We start from the raw sequence: 23,907 nt of genomic DNA on the forward strand, positions 1-23,907 counted from the left end.
ACAATCTCTGCTATAGATACTTTAACAGACTTTAATATTACTTCATCTATTACAACAAGGTAAGAGTACACCTGAGAACTGACTTGCCTCTTGGCTTTCTAATGGCATTGACATATCGGTGGTGGGACTGCATGATTGATTTTAAGTTCATTTTTTAAAACTGTCACTTCTAATAAATGCCACTCAATACAGCCATACAATCTTAGGCTATAAAGCTAAAGACTTTTTTTGAACTTTGAAAACTTTTAATCTTATTTTTGAATGCAGTTTGTTGCACGATTTACATGTCAAAGATGTTGTTGGCTCCCATTTGGTCTATCCAAGCCGAGCCAGACCCCTGTTTGGCCTGGAGTCGGCTCGCTCGGCCACCTCTACGCGAAGGCCGCTCTGCAGTAGGCATAAGGATCGCCACCTGCCCACCGCCATGATTTCTAAAGCACAGGGAACAGATTACTGTTAGCCACACTCTAAATAAACCCAAAGGTCGGTCTTTTAGTGCATCATTCAATAGATTTAGTGGATTATTCAGAGTATGGTGGATGCAGGACATCCGCCATAAAACTGGCAAATGTCCCATTCACCCTACAGTGAGAGTACACACAGGTCTGGCTTTCTCTCCTTCCTACAAGAGACAAAGGGCCTCATTCGGACCCCGGCGGGCGGCGGAAGCCGCCAGAAGACCGTACCGCTGTCAAATGACCGCAGCGGTCATTCTGACTTTCCCGCTGGGCCGGCGGGCGACCGCCAGAAGGCCGCCCGCTGGCCCAGCGGGAAAGCCCCTTCAACAATGAAGCCGGCTCCGAATGGAGCCGGCGGAGTTGAAGGGGTGCGACGGGTGCAGTGGCACCCGTCGCGATTTTGAAAATCATTATGGGGCCCTGTTAGGGGGCCCCACGACACCCGTTCCCGCCATCCTGTTCTGGCGGTTTTTACCGCCAGGACCAGGATGGCGGGAAGGGGGTCGGAATCCCCATGGCGGCGCTGCTTGCAGCGCCGCCGTGGAGGATTCTCTGGGGCAGGGGAAAACCGGCGGGAAACCGCCGGTTCCCCTTTTCTGACCGCGGCTTTACCGCCACGGTCAGAATTGCCCCTGAAGCACCGCCAGCCTGTTGGCGGTGCTTCCTCCGTCCCCGGCCCTGGCGGTCCATGACCGCCAGGGTCAGAATGACCCCCAAAGTCTGGCATTCCACAGTTTACATATGGGACACAGTATAGCCTTCAGCCTCTTGTGCAAGGCTTGGGGCCTGATTTAGATATTGGCGGGTAGGTTACTCCATCACAACAGTGATGGATACTCCACCGAAATCCCACTATATCCTATGAGATTTAGATTTCGGCACGGAATATCCATCCACGTTGTGAAGAAGTAACTCGTCTGCCAATATTTACATCAGGTCCAACGTTTGACAACAGGAAAATCCGTCTGCCTAAATCTAAAAGATTTCCCCAACTTTTCCATGCTAGATTCTGCTGGTACTGTGACTCTGCAATACAAAACTCATCAAAGGGGTTCTCATTGCATGTGCTTTGCTTAAGACGTGAAGAGAGATTGAAAGGCGCATCATACGACTGGTGGTATTCCCATGCAAAGCCTATGTATATTTTGTATTGCGGTAGCATCGCTGAGCGCTACAGAGAGTATGGAGCAGGTAAACCCAGACCCAGCGCCTGCAGCATAGTTTCAATGCGTCTTACATAGGATGGTGGAGGAGACAAGGTGTATAGTTCAGACCCGTCCGGGTTCACGACTCGTGTAACCAGTCTAAGGTGAGTGCCGAATTGGTTTAATATGAGAAAGAACAAACGTAAACAACCTTTTCTAGGGGCTTCTCATTTTCTCTGTTAAGAGCTGTGATAGTTTGAAAATCTTCCAAATGACCACTCCCTTTTGTAGTCAGAAGCGAGTAACCTGCAGTAGAAGAGGCGGTAACTGAAGGGACTGTAAGGACATTCCCCCTCACCAGTGCTGTAGGGTCCTATATCTGACGGAGTCTGAGATTAAACGTTCAGAGTATTCCGACAATCCTTACCGGCCATGAAGAATGTCCTCCTGTACGAATATAGGACAAGAACTGGACACAGACCCTGATCAGAGGGGAGCGGTTGATGTTTGCGTGTGGCCACCAGAGCAAAGAGTTGGGTGCATCCTCAAAAAAATCAAAAGTCACAGGGAATCTTCACCGGTCGTGGAGTGTTGTCAGTCCACAGGAGTGTGTGGGACATGGAGCACTGTGTAGTCCAATGGTGGATACATCAACTCTGGGTGAACAGTCCACCAGCTGCTCATGTCTCCAGGCTCTGTCTGCTGCCAAAACAGGATCAGAGTGAGCCGCTCTGCTGGTGGCCTCGAGGGGCACAAAAAGGGCCCCAGAAAGGACACTTCTTGGGGAGCAGACCTGCTGACCAGCTGTAACTGGTGTTTGTGAAGGTTCTTCGTTGGAACGTGGAAGTGAGTGACAAAGCCAACAACCACTTACTGTGATCTGATAATGGAAGGAAAGGACTATGGCGTTAGCATCAAAGATTGAACGTGCACCTGAGAAGGTGAGAGCTTCTTGTACTGCCTCTGGCAGACTCAGGACGACCAGAGCAACCCTGTCTATTGTGGAGACACAGGCTGAGGCACCCTACAACAACAACCTCAAGTCTAGAAGCCATGAACTGGGTTCATCTACACAAGGTGACTGAATCTCATCTAGCCTATCTGAAGACAAGAGGCAGCCCAGAGCGGAGAGTCATGCTGTGCTCCTGGAGCCAAGGAAACCCCCAGTTGTCGAATGTGAGCAATACCGAGGAACTTTCACTGCCTGACTGACAAGGCAGAAGAGAGAAGTGCGGCGTGGAACTGTTACTTTCAGACTATGGGCCCGATTTAGATCTTGGCGGACGAGTTACTCATTCGCAATGGTGACAGATTACCCATCCGCTAAAATATAAATCCTATTATAGCCTATGGGATTTATATTTCGGCGGAAGGGAAATTTGTCACCGTTGTGATGAGTGACTCGGCCGCCAAGATCTACATCATGCCCTATATATCTTTGATGGAACAGGTCCATTTTTGTCCTAAATTGGTTTCACTGAGTGATTTCTTGACTTGTGTTATTTTGGTACTGGTGGTCCCCTAAAGCATCATCTTTGATGAAGTTGTCTGTGTAGGTCCCAAACTACTAAGAGGTAGATAAGGCTGTCTTAGAGAAACAGTGTTGGAATAATTTGTGCCAACAAGTAATCCGGCTTCCTACCCTAAAATGTAGTCCTTCATACAAGAGAGAAAACTCAGCACAAACCTTGTATAAAATAGACCCTGCTTGGTCCTCAGTCAGTAATACAGAAGGTTAACCCAGTCTTCACCCAGAGGATGCAGTATTGTCAACAGGCCTTCAAGTTCTGCACACACTTGACACAACTGATATACTGTTAACGCTTTCACCCAAGAGGTTTATCTTCAGACCACATGGATGACTGAACTAGATGTGAGACCCTGACAGACCGATTGATCTCAAACTCTGTCCTGTGCGGCAAGGACAGGCTTGAACTCCAGAACATGGGCACTGGAACCTGGCTTCCAACTCAACGGTGGTGCATTTCCACATTATATTTTAGGAAAGACGGACAGAGCTCACGTTCTAAGCTATAATCCTGGTGTCAAAGGTCAGAGAATTTATCACAATGAGGTCCGGCATTAATCCTTGTCCTATCACAAAAGGATCAGGTTTTTACAGATGTGTACTCAGAGGAATACAGCTCACTCTGGAGTCAGCAGAGCATCCTTTCTTTCGAACCTTCCTGCGCTCAGTACACAGTGGCTCAGCACTGTCTGAAAGGTCTGTCATGGTTTAATGACTGCCTGCTTATCTGTAGGAAGTGATTCATCCGGCAGCTGGGACTTGGAGCTTTGACCCACAGAACGCACCCGACCAAAGCGAGATACAGCCACCAGCAAGTACAGGCTTTCCCAAGTGCGTCCGCAAAAGAACATGAACCTAGACAATTCCACCAATCCCATGACCCCCTGCAGGATGAGTGGTGTAAACAGAAGGCCTCCTACAAAGAGACCTTCTTTGGGAGGTGCTAGGAAATGGGAGTAGATGGGAGTCAGAAAGACCGCTCTGGCCGGAGGGCCAAATGAGGGTTTGGGAAAGAAAGCTCATGTGGGCAAGCAGAAGGGACTTGATCCAACAAGAGGGAAGGAGAAAAGGCCATGGGGTCCCATGTGGGAGGGGAAGTAGAAGGCGGGATTGAGAAAGGTCTTGGCGGGATGTCAGAAAGGAGAAGTAAGGAAGAAAGGAAACAAAGGTACTAAATTATCTATGGTCACAGAAAGTTCATAGGAACAACAGTGAAGAATCAATTTTTGTCAATGTTAAAAAAAAAAAAAATTGCGTTCATTACCTTTTGAAGGCTTCATCTGGGTCCCTCTCGCATTGGTTGGCGTCCAGCACGCCCTGCAGCGAGGGGTCTTTGAGCTTCTCCTTGTATCCATGGATCAGCGGACATGCCTGGATCTGCTCTGCCAGGCTGCGGATGAACTCGCGCACGGAGAGTGTCTGAAGGCTGTGGGCCTGGCAGAAGTGGTAGGCCAAAGTACGAGACCCCAGCCTCACCTTCTGGCCTTGCACCGAGGTAGGCCACAGCGCCTCTGTGCACAGCGCCGTCTTTCCGCTGCCCGGGCCACCGGTGACAAGGACACCACAGTTGCGGCCACCACTGCCGCGCCCCTCCAGGCAGTGCTGCAGCCTCTGTAGGGCCCATTCCCGGCAGAAGAACGGCTTACCCTGCAGCAGGCTCGCGCTCATTTCCCCAATGCCACCACTGTTGGTGCCAACACCTGGCCACGGCGCCCAGTGGGCATGCTGCAGCACTAAAGGTACAGGTGAGGTGGGCGCCGGGGGCCTAGGTTCTCCTCCGGCCTGGAAAGTGTTCGCTCTCTGTGGGCGAGGATGCTTCGGCTGTGGATCAGCAACATGTCAGGACATGAAATGACCTAAAGAGAAGGAAAGACAGAAGAGGTGTGAGCAACCACAGGACCCACAGCGACTTAACTCCTTCAGGTCAACACACCTTCTAGATGATGCTCCACAGTGACAAGCAGGAAGAAGGGACCAAAAATGGAAGGACTTCAGAGAAACATGGCCTAGCTTAACAGACACAGCACCAAATCACACAAACAGCACAGCCAATGTACAACAAGCCTGAGCTGAGACTCCACAGGTTGAAACAGAGCTGGGAACCTCATACAGCACAACCAGCATACCTCACATGTGAACAGCACTCACCAGGGCCATAGCAAGAGTGGGTCCACACACCTCACTGCCTACCCACCTCAAGCCAGACCAGCAGCACCCAGGCTCCCAGATAAGAGACTGCAGTGGGAGTGTTATACATCATAGATGTTAGAAGTAAAGTGCTTCTCAGGTGAAAAACATAATTTACCTTCCCTAAAGAATTATTCTGTGATTATTACAAGCATATTCTAATTGAAAGACGTGTAGTTTTGGTGTAATACAAACTCTGATAGGGATTTCTTCTTCATGTATATGAATAGATGCATTTTTACTTTAAATCAGATCAGGCGTTTACAACAGCAAGAAGCAGAGACGCCTCAGATCTGATAACTTTACAGGAGCAGTGCCATTGAAAGGCAGCGGGGGCAGGCTACTGTCCATGGGTTGCTTTCATCTTTTATTTTGGGAGAATTCGCTTGATTTTATTAAGTACAATGGGCAGACATATTCACGTGGAGCCCTCATCGCAATCCAAATCTGGTTAGATTCATACAGGATTGTTATATGACTGGGGTCCTACACACTTGTCACTGTTAGCACATCTTCAACCCAACCAGCAGCACCCAGTGCAATCCCACCTGAGCAGCAGCCCTCAGGGATATTACAGAACTTAGAGATATTTATATATGTACGAAACCTCCACCGCGACCACCCATCCCATGCAAGGCCAGAACATGTCAAACCCAACCAGCAGCACCCAGCGCAATCCCACCTCAGCAGCAGCTCTCATGGATATTACAGTACTTAGAGATATTTATATATGTACGAAACCTCTACCGCGACCACCCACCCTACACCATCCCATGCAAGGCAAGGCCAGAACATGTCACACCCAACCAGCAGCACCCAGCGCAATCCCACCTCAGCAGCAGCTCTCATGGATATTACAGTACTTAGAGATATTTATATATGTACGAAACCTCCACCGCGACCACCCATCCCATGCAAGGCCAGAACATGTCACACCCAACCAGCAGCACCCAGCGCAATCCCACCTCAGCAGCAGCTCTCATGGATATTACAGTACTTAGAGATATTTATATATGTACGAAACCTCCACCGCGACCACCCATCCCATGCAAGGCCAGAACATGTAAAACCCAACCAGAAGATCCTAGTGCTATCTCACCTCAGCAGCAGCTCTCAGGGATATTACAATACTTAGCAATATTGATAGATATATATATATATGTAGCCCTCACCAATCCACTCTACGCCACCCCATGCCAGGCCAGAGCATGTGAAACCCAACCAGCAGCTCCCAGTGCTGTCCCACCTCAGCAACACTCAGGAATATTACAGTACTTAGAGATATTGATATATTTAAACGACGTTTCCACCGTGACCACCCACCGCACACCGCTCCATGCAAGGCCAGAACATGTGACACCCAACCAGCAGCTCACGGTGCTATCCCACCTCAGCAGTAGGACTGAGGGATCTTACAGAACTTGAAGGTATTTATATCTGTACAGGGGCCCCACCACCCACCTCATTCCACCCCATGGAGGGCCAGAACATGTCAAACCCAACCAGCAGCTCCCAGTGCGGTCCCACCTCAGCAGCAACACTCAGGGATATTACAGAAAGTGGAGATATTTATATATGTACAAAGCCTCCACTGCCACCACCCCCCAAACCCCACCCCATGTGCTGCCAGCACATCGAAATCCAACCAGTAGCTGCCAGAGATTACAGCAATGAGCCACAAACTCAAGAAATAACTTCTCCCCACCTCAAAACTGTCACAAACTGTGCAGGTCTACAACGGAGTGAAGATAGACACCACACAGTAACCATTCATCAGACCTGGCCACAAGGACCACATGCTGTCACAGAACTAAGAAACAAATGCATGCATACACCCAAACACACCCCAAACTTCACTAGCACAATAAAGGGTTATTGCACAGCTGAAAAAACACACACACACACACACAAATATGCACACTGCCCACACCGCACTGCTAGCATGCATGAAATCTAAGCACAAGTAACAGTGGATGTTACAGAACCGAGACTTGTGCACACACACTCGACACACATCAAACCTTTTACGCACTGGCCCTGGATGTCCAGCATGACCCACAGCATCCACGGCTGGCACCGCAGATCGAGGCTCCTCGTGTGGCTTTCAGTCGTCCTCCAGCTAACCCTAACTCAGGCCCTAATTTAGAGTTTGGCAGGTGGGTTTACTCTGTCACAAGCGTGATGGAAATCCCATCTGCCGTATTACAATTCCGTTGTAACCTATGGGGATCATAATACAGCAGACGAAATATCTGTCATGTCTGCCAAACTCTAAATCAGGCCCTTAGTCTTAAAGTCAGTCTCTTCATCTCAGTCCTAACCTGCAGTCCCTCGTCACATCTAGTGCTGAGAAAGATCAGCCAAGTGAAAAACAAAGGTGACTTTAAACCCTCGAATATTCCACGATTCCGGCAGACCTGCCAGGTCACCGCAGTACAGATGGCTTCAGGTATGAGGCCATATGTAAAAAAAAAATCTAATTTTGCGGGTCGAAAAAAATATTTCCCACTTGTAAAACGAGTTCTGCGACCCATAGCGTATTCAGTTGGAAGGGACCTGAAAGTGTTGCTCCTTCCAAATTGTACTATCACTGGTTTGTAACCTGAACTCCACCAGAAACCCACTGACCAGTTACTAACTCCTCAAGAGACACAGTAACGGATCCATTTTGGGAAAGGGGTTCTTTTGGGAATCTGATTGCCAGCCGCCGGAGGAGCAGGTAGGAGTTCCAGGGAATCCTGCTGGCTCTCCCTGAAGTCTTCCAAAAGGAAACATTTTATAAGGAACTTCATAAAAATAAATAAATAAAACCTTTGTGTTTTGGAATAAAATCACAGAGATGATGGTCTGCTCTCCCTTGTAGGCCACCGTCCAGGTGTTTGCCGCCAATCGAAGGCGTCACAAATTGCGACTTGCCTCATAAATACGAATTAGGCAGTTAATTCTGCGATTCCTGTGATCGTTATTTTATGAACAGATCTATTAGTGCATAAGTCGGTTCTGAAAATCAGATTACATTCGCTTAATGATACGCAATGTGCAACCACTTTTTGAGAATGGAATGTTCATACATGAAACTAATGGTTTGTAAAGCGATCCAAGGGCACACCCAACATATTTCGTCTTGTGAACAATGAGCTTTAAACTGGTTATTCAGGGATGTTTACATTCTCAAATTATGGAATCCATAGTTCTGCAGATTTTGCAGTCAGAGCCTATAAAATAAGGGTTGACATACGGATACGGGTTGCTTAGTGTGGAATTCGAATCCATACAAGTAGCAAAAATAGTGCAATAGAAGTAGGTCTAAGATAACATAAAACGTAGCTGTGCCAGGTGTAATTTATTCAACGCACATCTACAAAACAATAAAGGCATGAGCATTACAACCACATATTGCTGCGACTTTTGCAAGAACAAACAAGAATTGTCAAAGCCTGGCAGCAAATTGCAGTTACTGCACCCGCCGAACGAAATAAAAAATAACAAGCATTTGCAATGCAATGGGTCTTGAGTTTGCTCAAGTTAATGCTATTAGCATTGTAAATTCCTAATTGGACTTTCCTTGCCACATAAATTGAAAATGAGAAGTAAAACAGTTAGTTGACAGAAGTAAGCCAATTTAAAGCCGCAATGAGCGTGAGAGTTATTGGCTCCCTGTGTGAATGTCTAGAAAGGATCGTGGCTGGGATCAAAGTCAAACCGAAAGGAGGGGTCATCGCACGTTGTTAACAGGAATAAGCATGACCTAGTGTGATGGCCTACAAAAATGTTCACTTAGTGAAATCACCTGGGAGGGAACTCAGCACACAAAGGAGGGACATTTCACAAAATGCACCAATAGAAATGAAGCATTTAAAACAAGCACAACAAAGGACGAATAGCAAGAGTGGGCGTGGTTAAAAGCCTACAGAGAGAATACAACAGGCCAGAGCGCTTGCACACTCGACCTTAAAAAGACAAAGAAAGAATGAAGGGAAGAGAAAAGAATTTAGAAAAATGAAGTAGGAGTAGAAATACATAGTTGAAAGAGAGCAAAAATGTTAACGCGTGGATTTTAAGAGCTGGAAAGAGAAAAGTGGGGGAGAAAGAAAACATTGAGAGTAAACAGTGTAAAGGAAAGAACGGAGTGAGATAGGTGAAACAGACCCTGCCAAATAAAGATGGCAGCTAAGAATAGATTTAACCCGTTGGGTGCCCTGGACGTAACGGTTACATCCTGGGCAGCACCACTCAGGTGCCCAGGACGTAACCGTTATGTCAAGATAGGGGCCCTCCGGGGAAGCACTTGCGCTCCCCCCAGGAGCCTCACATCCCCCTCCCCTGGGCAGGAATGGAAGCGGAATCGCTTCCCCTTCCTCCCCCACACCCCCCCCTTCGACCTTCCCTCGTGGCGTCTGATGATGTCAGCGCGCGATTCAAATGGTGAGGGCTGCACTTTTTGGACTTTGGAACGCTGCCATGTAGAAAAATCCACACGACCTAGACTCATCTGAAAACTAAACATCTGGGTGAGTCCAGGGTGGTGTGCTTCACATGCACCCCGCACCATTTTCTTACCCACAATGCCCTGCAAACCTCCAACTTTGCTGAAAATCACACATTTTCCTCACATTTTTGTGATGGAACCTTCCGGAATCTGCAGGAATCCACAAAATTCCTACCACCAAGCATTGTCTCATCTATACCGATAAATATTCTGCTGCACTTGTCAGCCTAAAAATTTTTTTTTTCAAACTGCCCTTTTGGACCCGCTTTGGTTCCCTCTCAATTTTGACATTTTTTTGCTCTTCCCTGTCACAGGCACTTAGCCCACCTACACAAGGGAGGTATAATTTTTACCAGGAGACTTGGGGGAACGTTGGGTGGTAAGAATCCCACACAGAAATGTGGGAAAAATTAGATTTTTTTTGCTAGATTTGAGGTTTGCTGAGGATTCTGGGTAAGAAAACATTGGGGGAACCACGCAAGTCGCACCTCCCTGGACTCCCTCGGGTGTCTAGTTTTCAGGAATGTTTCGGTTAGGTAGGTTTCCCTATATGGCTGCTAAGCCCAGGACCAAAAACGCAGGTCCCCACCCCCCCAAAAACAGGTCGTTTAGTATTTGATAATTTTGATGTGTCCACATACTGTTTTGGGGCATTTCCTTTCGCGGGCACTAGGCCTACCCACGCAAGTGAGGTACCATTTTTATCGGGAGACTTGGGGGAATGCTGGGTGGAAGGAAATTTGTGGCTCCTCTCAGATTTCAGAACTTTCTGTCACCGAAATGTGAGAAAAAGTGTTTTTTTGCCCAAATTTTGAGGTTTGCAAAGAATTCTGGGCAACTGAACCTGGTGAGAGCCCTACAAGTCACTCCATCCTGGATTCCCCTAGGTGTCTAGTTTTAAAAAATGCACAAGTTTGGTAGGTTTCCCTAGGTGCCAGCTGAGCGAGAGGCCAAAATCCACAGCTTGGTACTTTGCAAAAAACAGCTCTGTTTTCTTTGGGAAAATGTGATATGTCCATGTTGCGTTTCCTGTCGTGAGCATTAGGCCTACCCACACAAGTGAGGCACCATTTGTATGGGAAGACTTGGGGGAAGACAGAATAGCAAAACAAGTGTTATTGGCCCTTGTGTTTCTCTACATTTTTTCCTTCCAAATATAAGACAGTGTGTAAAAAAGACGTCTATTTGAGAAATGCCCTGTAATTCACATGGTAGTATTGGGACCCTGGAATTCAGAGATGTGCAAATAACCACTGCTTCTCAACACTGTATCTTGTGCCCATTTTGGAAATACAAAGGTTTTCTTGATACCTATTTTCCACTCTTTATATTTGACCAAATTAATTGCTGTATACCTGGTATAGAATGAAACCCCATTGCAAGGTGCAGCTCATTTATTGGCTCTGGGTACCCAGGGTTCTTGATGAACCTACAAGCCATATATATCCCCACAACCAGAAGAGTCCAGCAGACGTAACAGTATATTGCTTTAAAAAAATCTGACATCGCAGTAAAAAGTTACAGAGTAAAATGTGAAGAAAAATGGCAGTTTTTTCACCTGAGTTTCAATATTTTTTTCCAACTGTTATTTTCTGTAGGAAAACCTTGTAGCATCTACACAAATGACCCCTTGGTGAATTCAGAATGTTGTCTGCTTTTCAGAAATGTTAAGCTTTCCGGGATCCAACATAGGTTTCACACCCATTTCTGTCACTGACTGGAAGGAGGCGAAAAGCACAACAAATAGTAAAAATGGGGTATGTCCCAGTAAAATGCCAAAATTGTGTTGAAAAATTTGGTTTTCTGATTCATGTCTGCCTGTTCCTGAAAGCTGGGAAGCTGGTGACTTAAGCACTGCAAACCCTTTGTTGATGCTATTTTCAGGGAAAAAATCACAAGCCTTCTTCTGCAGCCCTTTTTTCCCCATTTTTTTTTTTTTAAACAAAATTTTTGCTGTATTTTGACTACTTTCTTGGTCTCCTTCAGGGGAACCCACAAACTCTGGATATCTCTGGAGTCCCTAGGATGTTGGAAAAAAAGGACACAAATTTGGCGTGGGTAGCTTATGTGGACAAAAAGTTATGAGGGCCTAAGCGCGAACTGCCCCAAATAGCCAAAAAGAGGTCTGGCACCTGAGGAGGAAAAGGCCTGGCAGCGAGGGTGTTAATTGGCTCCTCCAAGTCCTCAAACAAAAGTCAAAGTGTGGAACAGCAAGGGGCACTGCAGAACAGCAGGAGGTGCATTAGCAGAGTTGTATGTGAACCCAAATACAGCAATATTGGGACACTTCTTATAAGGATTGGGGGTATAGACAGAGCTGTGTCCCGGACCAGTGCTGAAATAACAGAAGGCAGCAGGTGAGGGTGAGGAATGAGAACCAGAGCGCCTTGTAATTCCTGGTATTGGAACAATGGGGCGCTGCAGGTTAGGGTTGAGGTGCACTGACAGAGTTGTATGTGGGCAGCAGTACTCGAATAGTAATGGGCACACAAGGTCAGTAGTGAGGTATGTTAATGGAGCTATGAGTGGAAGCTAGTATTGGCGTGCCAGTGTTGCCGAGTGTTAGCCTGGAGGTGGCCTGGTGAAGCTGCAAGTGGGGCCAAGTGTGAGAGTGGCATTGCCTATGAACCACAGAAGGGAGGAGTCCTGAAGGGCGTGCATGAGCCTCAGTACTGAGAAGAAATGTCACTGAATGTTAGAATTGATGGATTCTGGCGGAGCTGTGATGGTCCCCATCAATAGTGGCGTTGGATGTTAGACTTGAGGTGCACTGGTTGAGCTGTTTTTTGCTCTTTTAGGTTCAGTATTGGCTTGGCAGTGGGACTGAATATTAGAATTGAACTGCTTTATTGGAACTGTATGCGAGTGGGGTCCCAGTATAGGAAAGGAAGTGACCTCACCGGGGTAGAACTGAGGTGCACTGATAGAGCTGCGCCCAAGATCCCAGTACTGGAATAGCATAGTGTACCGACTGCAAGAACTGAGGTGCTCTGGTAGACAGCGTGCCTGGGGTTCCTGGCACTGCCATGGCTGAGGGCTTGGAGCGTGCGAATGGAAGTGCACTGATGGCGCTGCGCCTGAGGTCCCAGTACTGGAACAGCAGAGTGTACCGACTGCAAGAAATGAGGTGCTCTGGCAGACAGCTTGATTGGGGTTCTGGCATTGGCACAGTTGAGGGCTTGGAGTTTGTGAAATGATGTGCACTGATGGTGCTGCAAGTGGGATCCAAGTATCGAGCAGACGTGGGCACTGTCTCTAAGGATTGCAGAGCTCTGGTAGAGCTGGGTGCCTAGGCTATAAGCAATTGCATGTGATCCCCCAGGCAGGCACACAGTAAAGAAAATCCAAGCCAAGGATGGGTGTGAACCAAGCAGCTGAGAGAGGCTGCAGACTGCCCAAAAAGACCAAATGTGACCAAGATAACAGCCTGATTAATAGCCTTGTTTACAGCTAAGTTCAGAGCAAGAATGTTCTGCAAATGAAAAGGGAAGCTTCCCTGGACAGGAGCAGGAAAGAAAGTAAAAATGGTCCCCTACAGACCAGATAAAGAGGACAAAGCATAATTATACAGTAGTTGGTCTCTTCTCCCACACAGAAGGAGAGACAAACAGGCATGAATGGCCACTAGCAAGCAAGGACTGTTAAATGACACTGAAACTAACAAATGAAATAGCTGGAAGCCCACAAAAGAAGTATACTTAAAAGTATACAAGAGGTCGTACGCTTACACTCAACCTATACATGGGAATGTGGAGATGCAGGAAGGAAAGGAAAAGTGAGGTTAAAAGTCATGGGGCAAGCAAGTCTATGTAGGGTGTCAAGCAACACAACACTAGGGGGAGCAACTTAGGAGCTGGAGGGGAAGCAGGTACAAAATTATGAAAAAATAAATAAAACTGAAAATAGCGCTGAGCAGGACAGGGATGCCAGGGGAAGACTGCCTCTGATATCCATGGACTCCCAGCCAGCAGTGGAAAGATACAACTCAAAAACACTTTAAAACATCTATTCTCCACGCGAAGGACAAAGACAAGAAGTGGAAGAAAAGCCACTGAATAAGAAGGAAATATGTGTGAGAGACAGGAAAGCCAACCAATCTTGACCAGTGCTCTAACCCAAGGCCTACCCTATATTGTACACAACTGGTCCTTTGACAGTAGTCCACTAAAGCTGTCTGGCCGCGACACCTAAGAAGGACTAGTTTATCAAGGTTATTAACCGTTGGCCCCCACTTAGCTGGTATCAAAGCCTTCTATGATTACCAAAGCCCAGATACTCATTTGTGCTGCAAAACAATAGGGCAACAAAATACAGAAACAAGCATTCAAACAAACACACACATTATAGTGCATTTTACTTAATTTGCAAACAAATATGAATATAAACAAAATAAAATAGACATTTTAATGGGAAGGGTGGAGCTTTTCTAAATTCAATTGATGCCACATATCATTCATACTGTATTCTATTTGGTACACCTGCACTGCTCCCACAAATCAATCTGAGGATATTAATTTAAATTTTAGTTTCCAATTTCAAATTCCTTGACATTTACAGTACGTTTTAAAATTTTCAATTGTGCATTTAGCCACTTTATTTATATACACTTTATTAATCTGTTAATATTATTTAATTTTCTGAGCAGTCGCAGACCCCCTGAGGAGACTTGGCAGACCCCCAGGGGTCCCTGGACCACAGGTTAGGAACTGGTTTAGGGACTTTAAAAATAAGATATCAGTTTGTGGTAGCCTGCCTAGTGAGAACCACGCAGGAAGACTGAAAGAGTGGAAGGATAGGGCAGGATGGGAAAAAGCAGGATACGAAGTGAGACAAGAAAGGTAAAGAGGAAAGACAAACGTAGAGTGAAGGATGTAGAGGGGAAGAACAAACAAGATGCTGAAGGGAATGAGGGGACATGCTAGGAGAAGCTCTTCCTATCCGTTGGTCGTGGCTCGCCTGCATCCAGGGCACCATCATCCTTCAGGATAAGAAGAGTAAAAACACAAGACAGCGGACCTCTTCCATCTATGCATCCAGGATGTGGAACAACATCCCGTATCCATCAGAACTGCCCCAATGCTGCTCCAATTTAGGAAAGAGTTGAAGACGCACCTCTTTAAAGAACACTGTATCACATGTATGTTACTCATCAAATAACCAGCTACCTCTACTACCAAACCTGGAAACATCACATATATGGCCATACATGCCAGGGAGAGAAGACATTACCATACTGAGGGATGTCCCCTTCATTACCATAATAGACATCCTTCTAAAAAAAAACACAACACGCCTCCAGAGACTTCCATTAGTTAACAATTTTTAACAAATCTGCTTCACCCTCCCCCCCAAAAAAAATTTTCACTGACTTTAATCCCCTCTGAAACAGCCTTATTCAGGCACCACCAGTTTGACTAAAATGATTTTAGAGGGCAACACAGGAGAATATAACAAAAGGGCAGGGAGAGTTTAGACATAAGATCAATAATGAGGAAAAAAACAAAATTACTGCAATACATTATGAAGAATAAACCTATTAAGCTGGTAGGATACAACAAATTCAGTCTGACAATGAAAAACACATTTTCTTCTCAGGTCAGAAAGGTCACACAACCAATTTGACATGGCATAAAGGCATCAAAGATGTCCTTCCTTTCATGAGGTCAGCACCTTAACAATTCACTGTCGTATGAGGAGCATTCTTAGCATCACCCACAGATGACCGAACCCTACCACCCTTCAGATGCGGACAATGGTGCTGGACAGAGGTCCTCTCCTTGGCTTTGTAAGACCGCACCATCCCTCCCTGGTAGGTGTCTCCGTGGCTTTGTAAGACTGCACCATCCCTCCCTGGTAGGTGTCTCTGTGGCTTTATAAGACTGCACCATCCCTCCCTGGTAGGGGTCTCCTTGGCTTTGTAAGACCGCACCATCCCTCCCTGGTAGGTGTCTCCGTGGCTTTGTAAGACTGCACCATCCCTCCCTGGTAGGTGTCTCTGTGGCTTTATAAGACTGCACCATCCCTCCCTGGTAGGTGTCTCCGTGGCTTTGTAAGGCCTTGCTATCCCTCCCTGGTAGGGGTCTCCGTGGCTTTGTAAGACCGCGCTATCCCTCCCTGGTAGGGGTCTCCGTGGCTTTGTAAGGCTGCACCACCCCTCCCTCGTAAGTGTCTCTGTGGCTTTGTAAGGATGCTCCATCCCTCCCTGGTAGGGGTCTCCGTGGCTTTGTAAGGCTGTGCCATCCCCTCCCTGGTAGGGGTCTCCGTGGCTTTGTAAGGCCGCGCTATCCCTCCCTGGTAGGGGTCTCTGTGGCTTTGTAAGACCGCGCTATCCCTCCCTGGTAGGGGTCTCCGTGGCTTTGTAAGACCGCGCTATCCCTCCCTGGTAGGGGTCTCCGTGGCTTTGTAAGGCTGCACCACCCCTCCCTCGTAGGTGTCTCTGTGGCTTTGTAAGGACGCTCCATCCCTCCCTGGTAGGGGTCTCCGTGGCTTTGTAAGGCTGCGCTATCCCTCCCTGGTAGGGTTCTCCGTGGCTTTGTAAGGCCGCGCTATCCCTCCCTGGTAAGTGTCTCGGTGGCTTTGTAAGGCCGTGCTATCCCTCCCTGGTAAGGGTGTCCGTGGCTTGGTAAGGCTGCACCACCCCTCCCTCGTAGGTGTCTCTGTTGCTTTGTAAGGACGTGCCATCCCTCCGTGGTAGGGGTGTCCGTGGCTTTGTAAGGCTGCACCACCCCTCCCTCGTAGGTGTCTCTGTTGCTTTGTAAGGACGTGCCATCCCTCCCCGGTAGGGGTCTCCGTGGCTTTGTAAGGCTGTGCCATCGCCTCTCTGGTATGGGTCTCCGTGGCTTTATAAGACTGCACAATCCCTCCCTGGTAGGTGTCTCCGTGGCTTTGTAAGGCTGCGCTATCCCTCCCTGGTAGGGGTCTCCGTGGCTTTGTAAGGCCGCGCTATCCCTCCCTGGTAAATGTCTTGGTGGCTTTGTAAGGCCGTGCTATCCCTCCCTAGTAGGGGTGTCCGTGGCTTGGTAAGGCTGCACCACCCCTCCCTCGTAGGTGTCTCTGTTGCTTTGTAAGGACGTGCCATCCCTCCCTGGTAGGGGTGTCCGTGGCTTTGTAAGGCTGCACCACCCCTCCCTCGTAGGTGTCTCTGTTGCTTTGTAAGGACGTGCCATCCCTCCCCGGTAGGGGTCTCCGTGGCTTTGTAAGGCTGTGCCATCGCCTCTCTGGTATGGGTCTCCGTGGCTTTATAAGACTGCACAATCCCTCCCTGGTAGGTGTCTCCGTGGCTTTGTAAGGCTGCGCTATCCCTCCCCGGTAGGGTCTCCGTGGCTTTGTAAACCTGCACCATCCCTCCCTCGTATGGGTCTCCGTGGCTTTGTAAGGCTGCACCATCCCTCCCTGGTAGGTGTCTCCGTGGCTTTGTAAGGCTGCACCACCCCTCCCCGGTAGGTGTCTCTGTGGCTTTGTAAGGCTGCACCACCCCTCCCTGATAGGTGTCTCCGTGGCTTTGTAAGGCTGCGCTATCCCTCCCCGGTAGGGTCTCCGTGGCTTTGTAAGGCTGCGCTATCCCTCCCTGGTAGGGGTCTCCGTGGCTTTGTAAGGCCGCGCTATCCCTCCCTGGTAAGTGTCTCGGTGGCTTTGTAAGGCCGTGCTATCCCTCCCTAGTAGGGGTGTCCGTGGCTTGGTAAGGCTGCACCACCCCTCCCTCGTAGGTGTCTCTGTTGCTTTGTAAGGACGTGCCATCCCTCCCTGGTAGGGGTGTCCGTGGCTTTGTAAGGCTGCACCACCCCTCCCTCGAAGGCGTCTCTGTTGCTTTGTAAGGACGTGCCATCCCTCCCCGGTAGGGGTCTCCGTGGCTTTGTAAGGCTGTGCCATCGCCTCTCTGGTATGGGTCTCCGTGGCTTTATAAGACTGCACAATCCCTCCCTGGTAGGTGTCTCCGTGGCTTTGTAAGGCTGCGCTATCCTTCCCCGGTAGGGTCTCCGTGGCTTTGTAAGGCTGTGCCATCGCCTCTCTGGTATGGGTCTCCGTGGCTTTATAAGACTGCACAATCCCTCCCTGGTAGGTGTCTCCGTGGCTTTGTAAGGCTGCGCTATCCCTCCCCGGTAGGGTCTCCGTGGCTTTGTAAACCTGCACCATCCCTCCCTCGTATGGGTCTCCGTGGCTTTGTAAGGCTGCACCATCCCTCCCTGGTAGGTGTCTCCGTGGCTTTGTAAGGCTGCACCACCCCTCCCCGGTAGGTGTCTCTGTGGCTTTGTAAGGCTGCACCACCCCTCCCTGGTAGGTGTCTCCGTGGCTTTGTAAAGCTGCGCTATCCCTCCCCGGTAGGGTCTCCGTGGCTTTGTAAGGCTGTGCCATCGCCTCTCTGGTATGGGTCTCCATGGCTTTGTAAACCTGCACCATCCCTCCCTCGTATGGGTCTCCGTGGCTTTGTAAGGCTGCACCACCCCTCCCCGGTAGGGTCTCCGTGGCTTTGTAAGGCTGCGCTATCCCTCCCCGGTAGGGTCTCCGTGGCTTTGTAAGGCTGCACCATCCCTCCCTGGTAGGTGTCTCCGTGGCTTTGTAAGGCTGCACCATCCCTCCCTGGTAGGTGTCTCCGTGGCTTTGTAAGGCTGCACCACCCCTCCCCGGTAGGTGTCTCTGTGGCTTTGTAAGGCCGCGCTATCCCTCCCTGGTAAGTGTCTCGGTGGCTTTGTAAGGCCGTGCTATCCCTCCCTAGTAGGGGTGTCCGTGGCTTGGTAAGGCTGCACCACCCCTCCCTCGTAGGTGTCTCTGTTGCTTTGTAAGGACGTGCCATCCCTCCCTGGTAGGGGTGTCCGTGGCTTTGTAAGGCTGCACCACCCCTCCCTCGTAGGTGTCTCTGTTGCTTTGTAAGGACGTGCCATCCCTCCGTGGTAGGGGTGTCCGTGGCTTTGTAAGGCTGCACCACCCCTCCCTCGTAGGTGTCTCTGTTGCTTTGTAAGGATGTGCCATCCCTCCCCGGTAGGGGTCTCCGTGGCTTTGTAAGGCTGTGCCATCGCCTCTCTGGTATGGGTCTCCGTGGCTTTATAAGACTGCACAATCCCTCCCCGGTAGGGTCTCCGTGGCTTTGTAAGGCTGCGCTATCCCTCCCCGGTAGGGTCTCCGTGGCTTTATAAGACTGCACAATCCCTCCCTGGTAGGTGTCTCCGTGGCTTTGTAAGGCTGCGCTATCCCTCCCCGGTAGGGTCTCCGTGGCTTTGTAAGGCTGTGCCACCCGTCCCCGGTAGGTGTCTCTGTGGCTTTGTAAGGCTGCGCCATCCCTCCCTGGTATCGGTCTCCGTGGCTTTGTAAGGCTGTGCCATCGCCTCTCTGGTATGGGTCTCCATGGCTTTGTAAACCTGCACCATCCCTCCCTCGTATGGGTCTCCGTGGCTTTGTAAGGCTGCACCATCCCTCCCTGGTAGGTGTCTCCGTGGCTTTGTAAGGCTGCACCACCCCTCCCTGGTAGGTGTCTCCGTGGCTTTGTAAGGCTGCACCACCCCTCCCTGGTAGGTGTCTCCGTGGCTTTGTAAGGCTGCACCACCCCTCCCCGGTAGGTGTCTCTGTGGCTTTGTAAGGCTGCGCCATCCCTCCCTGGTATCGGTCTCTGTGGCTTTTTTCTCCCTGGTATGGGTCCCTAAATGGTGGACTAATGCGCAGCATGTAAATCTAGAAGAGATTCACACTGCAGGCTAATGGCTAGCACCTTCGAGGCTCATCCACCCACGGTGGAAACAATAATTAAGTCCACCAGGGGGCGACAATCTTTAAACTTCCTTCCTTGTGCCCTTCCCGTCCCCCGCCTCTCCAGCACAAGATGTCTGTCATTTTCAGGCGCACTTTAAACAGATGACCCCCAGCACTCTGTGAGCCAATCACAGCGCTTTTGAGTACCTTTCAAGCAGGAATCCTCGTTTGGTGCAGGGTGTTCATGGCAACTGAGAGGATGGAACTCGCCTCTCTCAATATATCTCTACTCCAGTACCTAAGCATCACAACTCTCCCAATGCACCGCTGACGCGTCACACTGCTCTCCCAATGCACCACTGATGTATCACACTGCTCTCAATGCACCAGTGACGCATCACACCAGACTCTCGATGCACCACTGATGCATCACACCAGTTTTGCGATGCACCAGATGCATCACACTGCTCACTCAATGCACCAGGATGCATCACACGGCTCTCTCAATGCACCAGGTGCATCACACTGCTCTCTCAATGCACCACTGATGCATCACACCGCTATCAATGCACCACTGACGCATCACACCGCTCTCAATGTACCACTGATACATCACACCACTCTCAATGCACCTGATGCATCACACTGCTCTCTCAATGCACCACTGATGCATCACACCGCTATCAATGCACCACTGACGCATCACACCAGTCTCTCAATGCACCACTGATGCATCACACCAGTCTCTCAATGTACCAGATGCATCACACCACTCACCCAATGCACCAGGATGCATCACATTGCTCTCTCATTGAACCAGATGCATCACACTGCTCTCAATGCACCACTGATGCATCACACCGCTCTCAATGCACCCCCGATGCATCATACCAGTCCCTCAATGCACCACTGATGCATTACACCTTTCAATGCACCACTGATGCATCACACCTCTCTCAATGTACCACTGATGCATCACACTGCTCTCTCAATGCACCAGATGCATCACACTTCTCTCGTTGCACCACTGATGCATCACACCACTCTCAATGCACCACTGATGCATCAAACCACTCTCAATGCACCACTGATGCATCACACCACTCTCAATGCACCATTGGTGCACCACACTGCTCTCTCAATGCACCAGACAAATCAAACCACTCTTTCAATACACCATTGATGCTACACACTGCTTTCAATGCACCACTGACGCATCACACCGCTCTCTCAATGCACAACTGATGCATCACACCACTGATGCATAACACTGCTCTCTCAATGCACCACTGATGTGTCATACCACTCTCTCAATGCAGCACATGAATCACACCACTTTTTCAATGCACAATTGACATCACATTGCTCTCTCAATGCACCACTGATGGGTCACACTGCTCTCTCAATGTATCACTGATGCATCACACCACTCTCTCAATGCACCAGATGCACTGCTCTGCTTTCTCAATTCACCCCATCTATGCAAGAATAAAGACATCACACCGCACTCCCAATACACCAACAAAACACACTGGTGTATTGTGAGAACAGTGTGATGTCACTAGTGCAGACACATTACACCACTCACTCAAAGCACCAACACATCACAATGCTCTCCCAATGCACTGGTGACATCACACTGCTCTCTCAATACACCAGAAATTACACCACTCTCTCAACACACCCCTGCTATGGAAGACTAAAGACATCACAACACTCTTCCAATGCACCAACTGAGAACACTGCAATAGTGACACATCTCACTGCTCTCTCAATACACCAGACACATCGCACCACACTCTCAAAGCACCAACAGATCACACAATGCATCACACTGCTCTCTCAATGTACCAGATGCATCACGCCACTCACCCAATGCACCAGGATGCATCACACTGCTCTCTGACTGCAACAGATGCATCACACTGTCCTCTCAATGCACCACTGATGCATCACACCGCTCTCAATGCACCACTGATGCATCACACCAGTCTCTCAATGCACCACTGATGCATTGCACCTCCCTTTCAATGCACCACTGATGCATCACACCGCTCTCAATGCACCACTGATGCATCACACCAGTCTCTTAATGCACCACTGATGCATTGCACCTCCCTTTCAATGCACCAATGATGCATCACACCACACTCTCAATGCACCACTGATGCATCACACTGCTCTGTCAATGCACCAGATGCATCACACTGCTCTCTCAATGCACTAGATGCATCACAACGCTCTCAGTGCACCACTGATGCATTAACCTCTCCCTCAATGCACCCTGATGCATCACACCTCTCTCAATGCACCACTGATGCATCAAACACCTCTCTATGCACCATACTGCTCTCTGAATGCACAACTGATGCAAACCACTGATGCATAACACTGCTCTCTCAATGCACCACATGAATCACCACTTTCTCAATGCACCACTGATGTGTCACACCGCTCTCTCAATGTATCACTGATGCATCACACCACTCTCTCAATGCACCAGATGCATTGCACCGCTTTCTCAATGCACCCCTCCTATGCAAGTATAAAGACATCACACTGCACTGCCAATACACCAAAAGAACGGACTGCACTAGTGACATCACACTGTTCTCTCAATACACCAGACACATTACACCATTCATCCAAAGCACCAGCAGATCGCGCTGCTCTCCCAAAGCACTCCTGACACATCACACTGCTCTCTGGAAACACCAGCTGCATTCCCTCACTCTCTCAACTCACCCTGCTATGCAAGTACCAAAACATCACACTGCCTCAATGCACTGGATGCATCACACCTCTCTCAATACATATGTGCTCATCCAACACTGAGGCATCACTGCACTCTCTTTGTGCACCTCTGCTTATCCTATGCGCAGGCATCACACTGCTCTCTCAATACGGCATCGACGTTTCACACCGCTCACTCAGTTCACCTCTGCTGTAACGGTACTATAGCATCAAACTGCTCTCTCAATGCACCAGATGCATCACACTTCTCTTGTTGCACCACTGATGCATCACACCACTCTCAATGCACCACTGACGCATCACACCAGTCTCTATGCACCATTGGTGCACCACACTGCTCTCTCAATGCACCTCTACTGTTCAAGTACCGAGACATCACACTGCTCTCCCAATGAACGTCTGCTGTTTACATATTCAAATATCATACCACTCACTCAATGCACCACAGAGGACTTGCACTGGTCTCTCAATGCACCACAGCTGTAACAGTACTGAGGCATCACACCACTCACTCAATGCACCACAGAGGACTCGCACCGGTCTCTCAATGCACCACAGAGGACTCACACTGGTCTCTCAATGCACCACAGAGTACTCGCACTGGTCTCTCAATGCACCTCAGCTGTAACAGTACTGTGGCATCACACCACTCACTCAATGCACCACCGAGGCCTCACACAAGTCTCTCAATGCACCACTGATGCATCACACCACTCTCTATGCACCATTGGTGCACCACACTGCTCTCTCAATGCACCTCTACTGTTCAAGTACCGAGACATCACACTGCTCTCCCAATGAACGTCTGCTGTTTACATATTCAAATATCATACCACTCACTCAATGCACCACAGAGGACTCGCACCGGTCTCTCAATGCACCACAGAGGACTCACACTGGTCTCTCAATGCACCACAGAGTACTCGCACTGGTCTCTCAATGCACCACAGCTGTAACAGTACTGAGGCATCACACCACTCACTCAATGCACCACAGAGGACTCGCACTGGTCTCTCAATGCACCACAGAGGACTCGCACCGGTCTCTCAATGCACCACAGAGGACTCGCACTGGTCTCTCAATGCACCACAGCTGTAACAGTACTGAGGCATCACACCACTCACTCAATGCACCACAGAGGACTCGCACTGGTCTCTCAATGCACCACAGAGGACTCGCACTGGTCTCTCAATGCACCACAGCTGCAGCAGTACTGATGCCTCACACCACTCTCTGCTGCTGTTCATGTATGTAAGCATCACAATGCTTTCTCAATGCACCACCGAGGCATCACACCAATCTCTCAATGCACCTCAGCTGTAACAGTACTGAGGCATCACGCCACTCACTCAATGCACCACTGAGGCCTCACACAAGTCTCTCAATGCACCTCTGTTGTTCAAGTATTAAGGCGTCACACCACTCACTCAATGCACCCCTGAAACATCACGCCAGTCTCTCTCAATGCACCTCAGCTGCAACAGTACTGAATGCCTCACACCACTCTCTGCTGCTGTTCATGTATGTAAGCATCAAAATGCATTCTCAATGCACCACCGAGGCATCACACCAATCTCTCAATGCACCTCAGCTGTAACAGTACTGTGGCATCACACCACTCACTCAATGCACCACCGAGGCATCACACAAACCTCTCAATGCACC

The 23,907-nt window shown here is 49.1% G+C and overlaps 1 protein-coding gene across 6 annotated transcripts in view; it reads right to left on the minus strand.

The window, feature by feature from the left end:
- LOC138249696 (ankyrin repeat domain-containing protein 50-like) overlaps positions 1-23,907 on the minus strand; it is a 307,510-nt gene that overhangs the window by 76,322 nt on the left and 207,281 nt on the right. For all 6 annotated transcript variants that reach the window (XM_069203678.1, XM_069203681.1, XM_069203680.1 and 3 more), the window contains one exon: positions 4,396-4,987. In XM_069203678.1, the coding sequence (XP_069059779.1) occupies positions 4,396-4,799 (404 nt within the window). In that variant the 5' untranslated portion in view covers positions 4,800-4,987. The remainder of the gene's footprint in view (positions 1-4,395; positions 4,988-23,907) is intronic.

Source organism: Pleurodeles waltl, chromosome 8 (assembly GCF_031143425.1).
Source record: "Pleurodeles waltl isolate 20211129_DDA chromosome 8, aPleWal1.hap1.20221129, whole genome shotgun sequence".
Classification (NCBI taxonomy): domain Eukaryota; kingdom Metazoa; phylum Chordata; class Amphibia; order Caudata; family Salamandridae; genus Pleurodeles; species Pleurodeles waltl.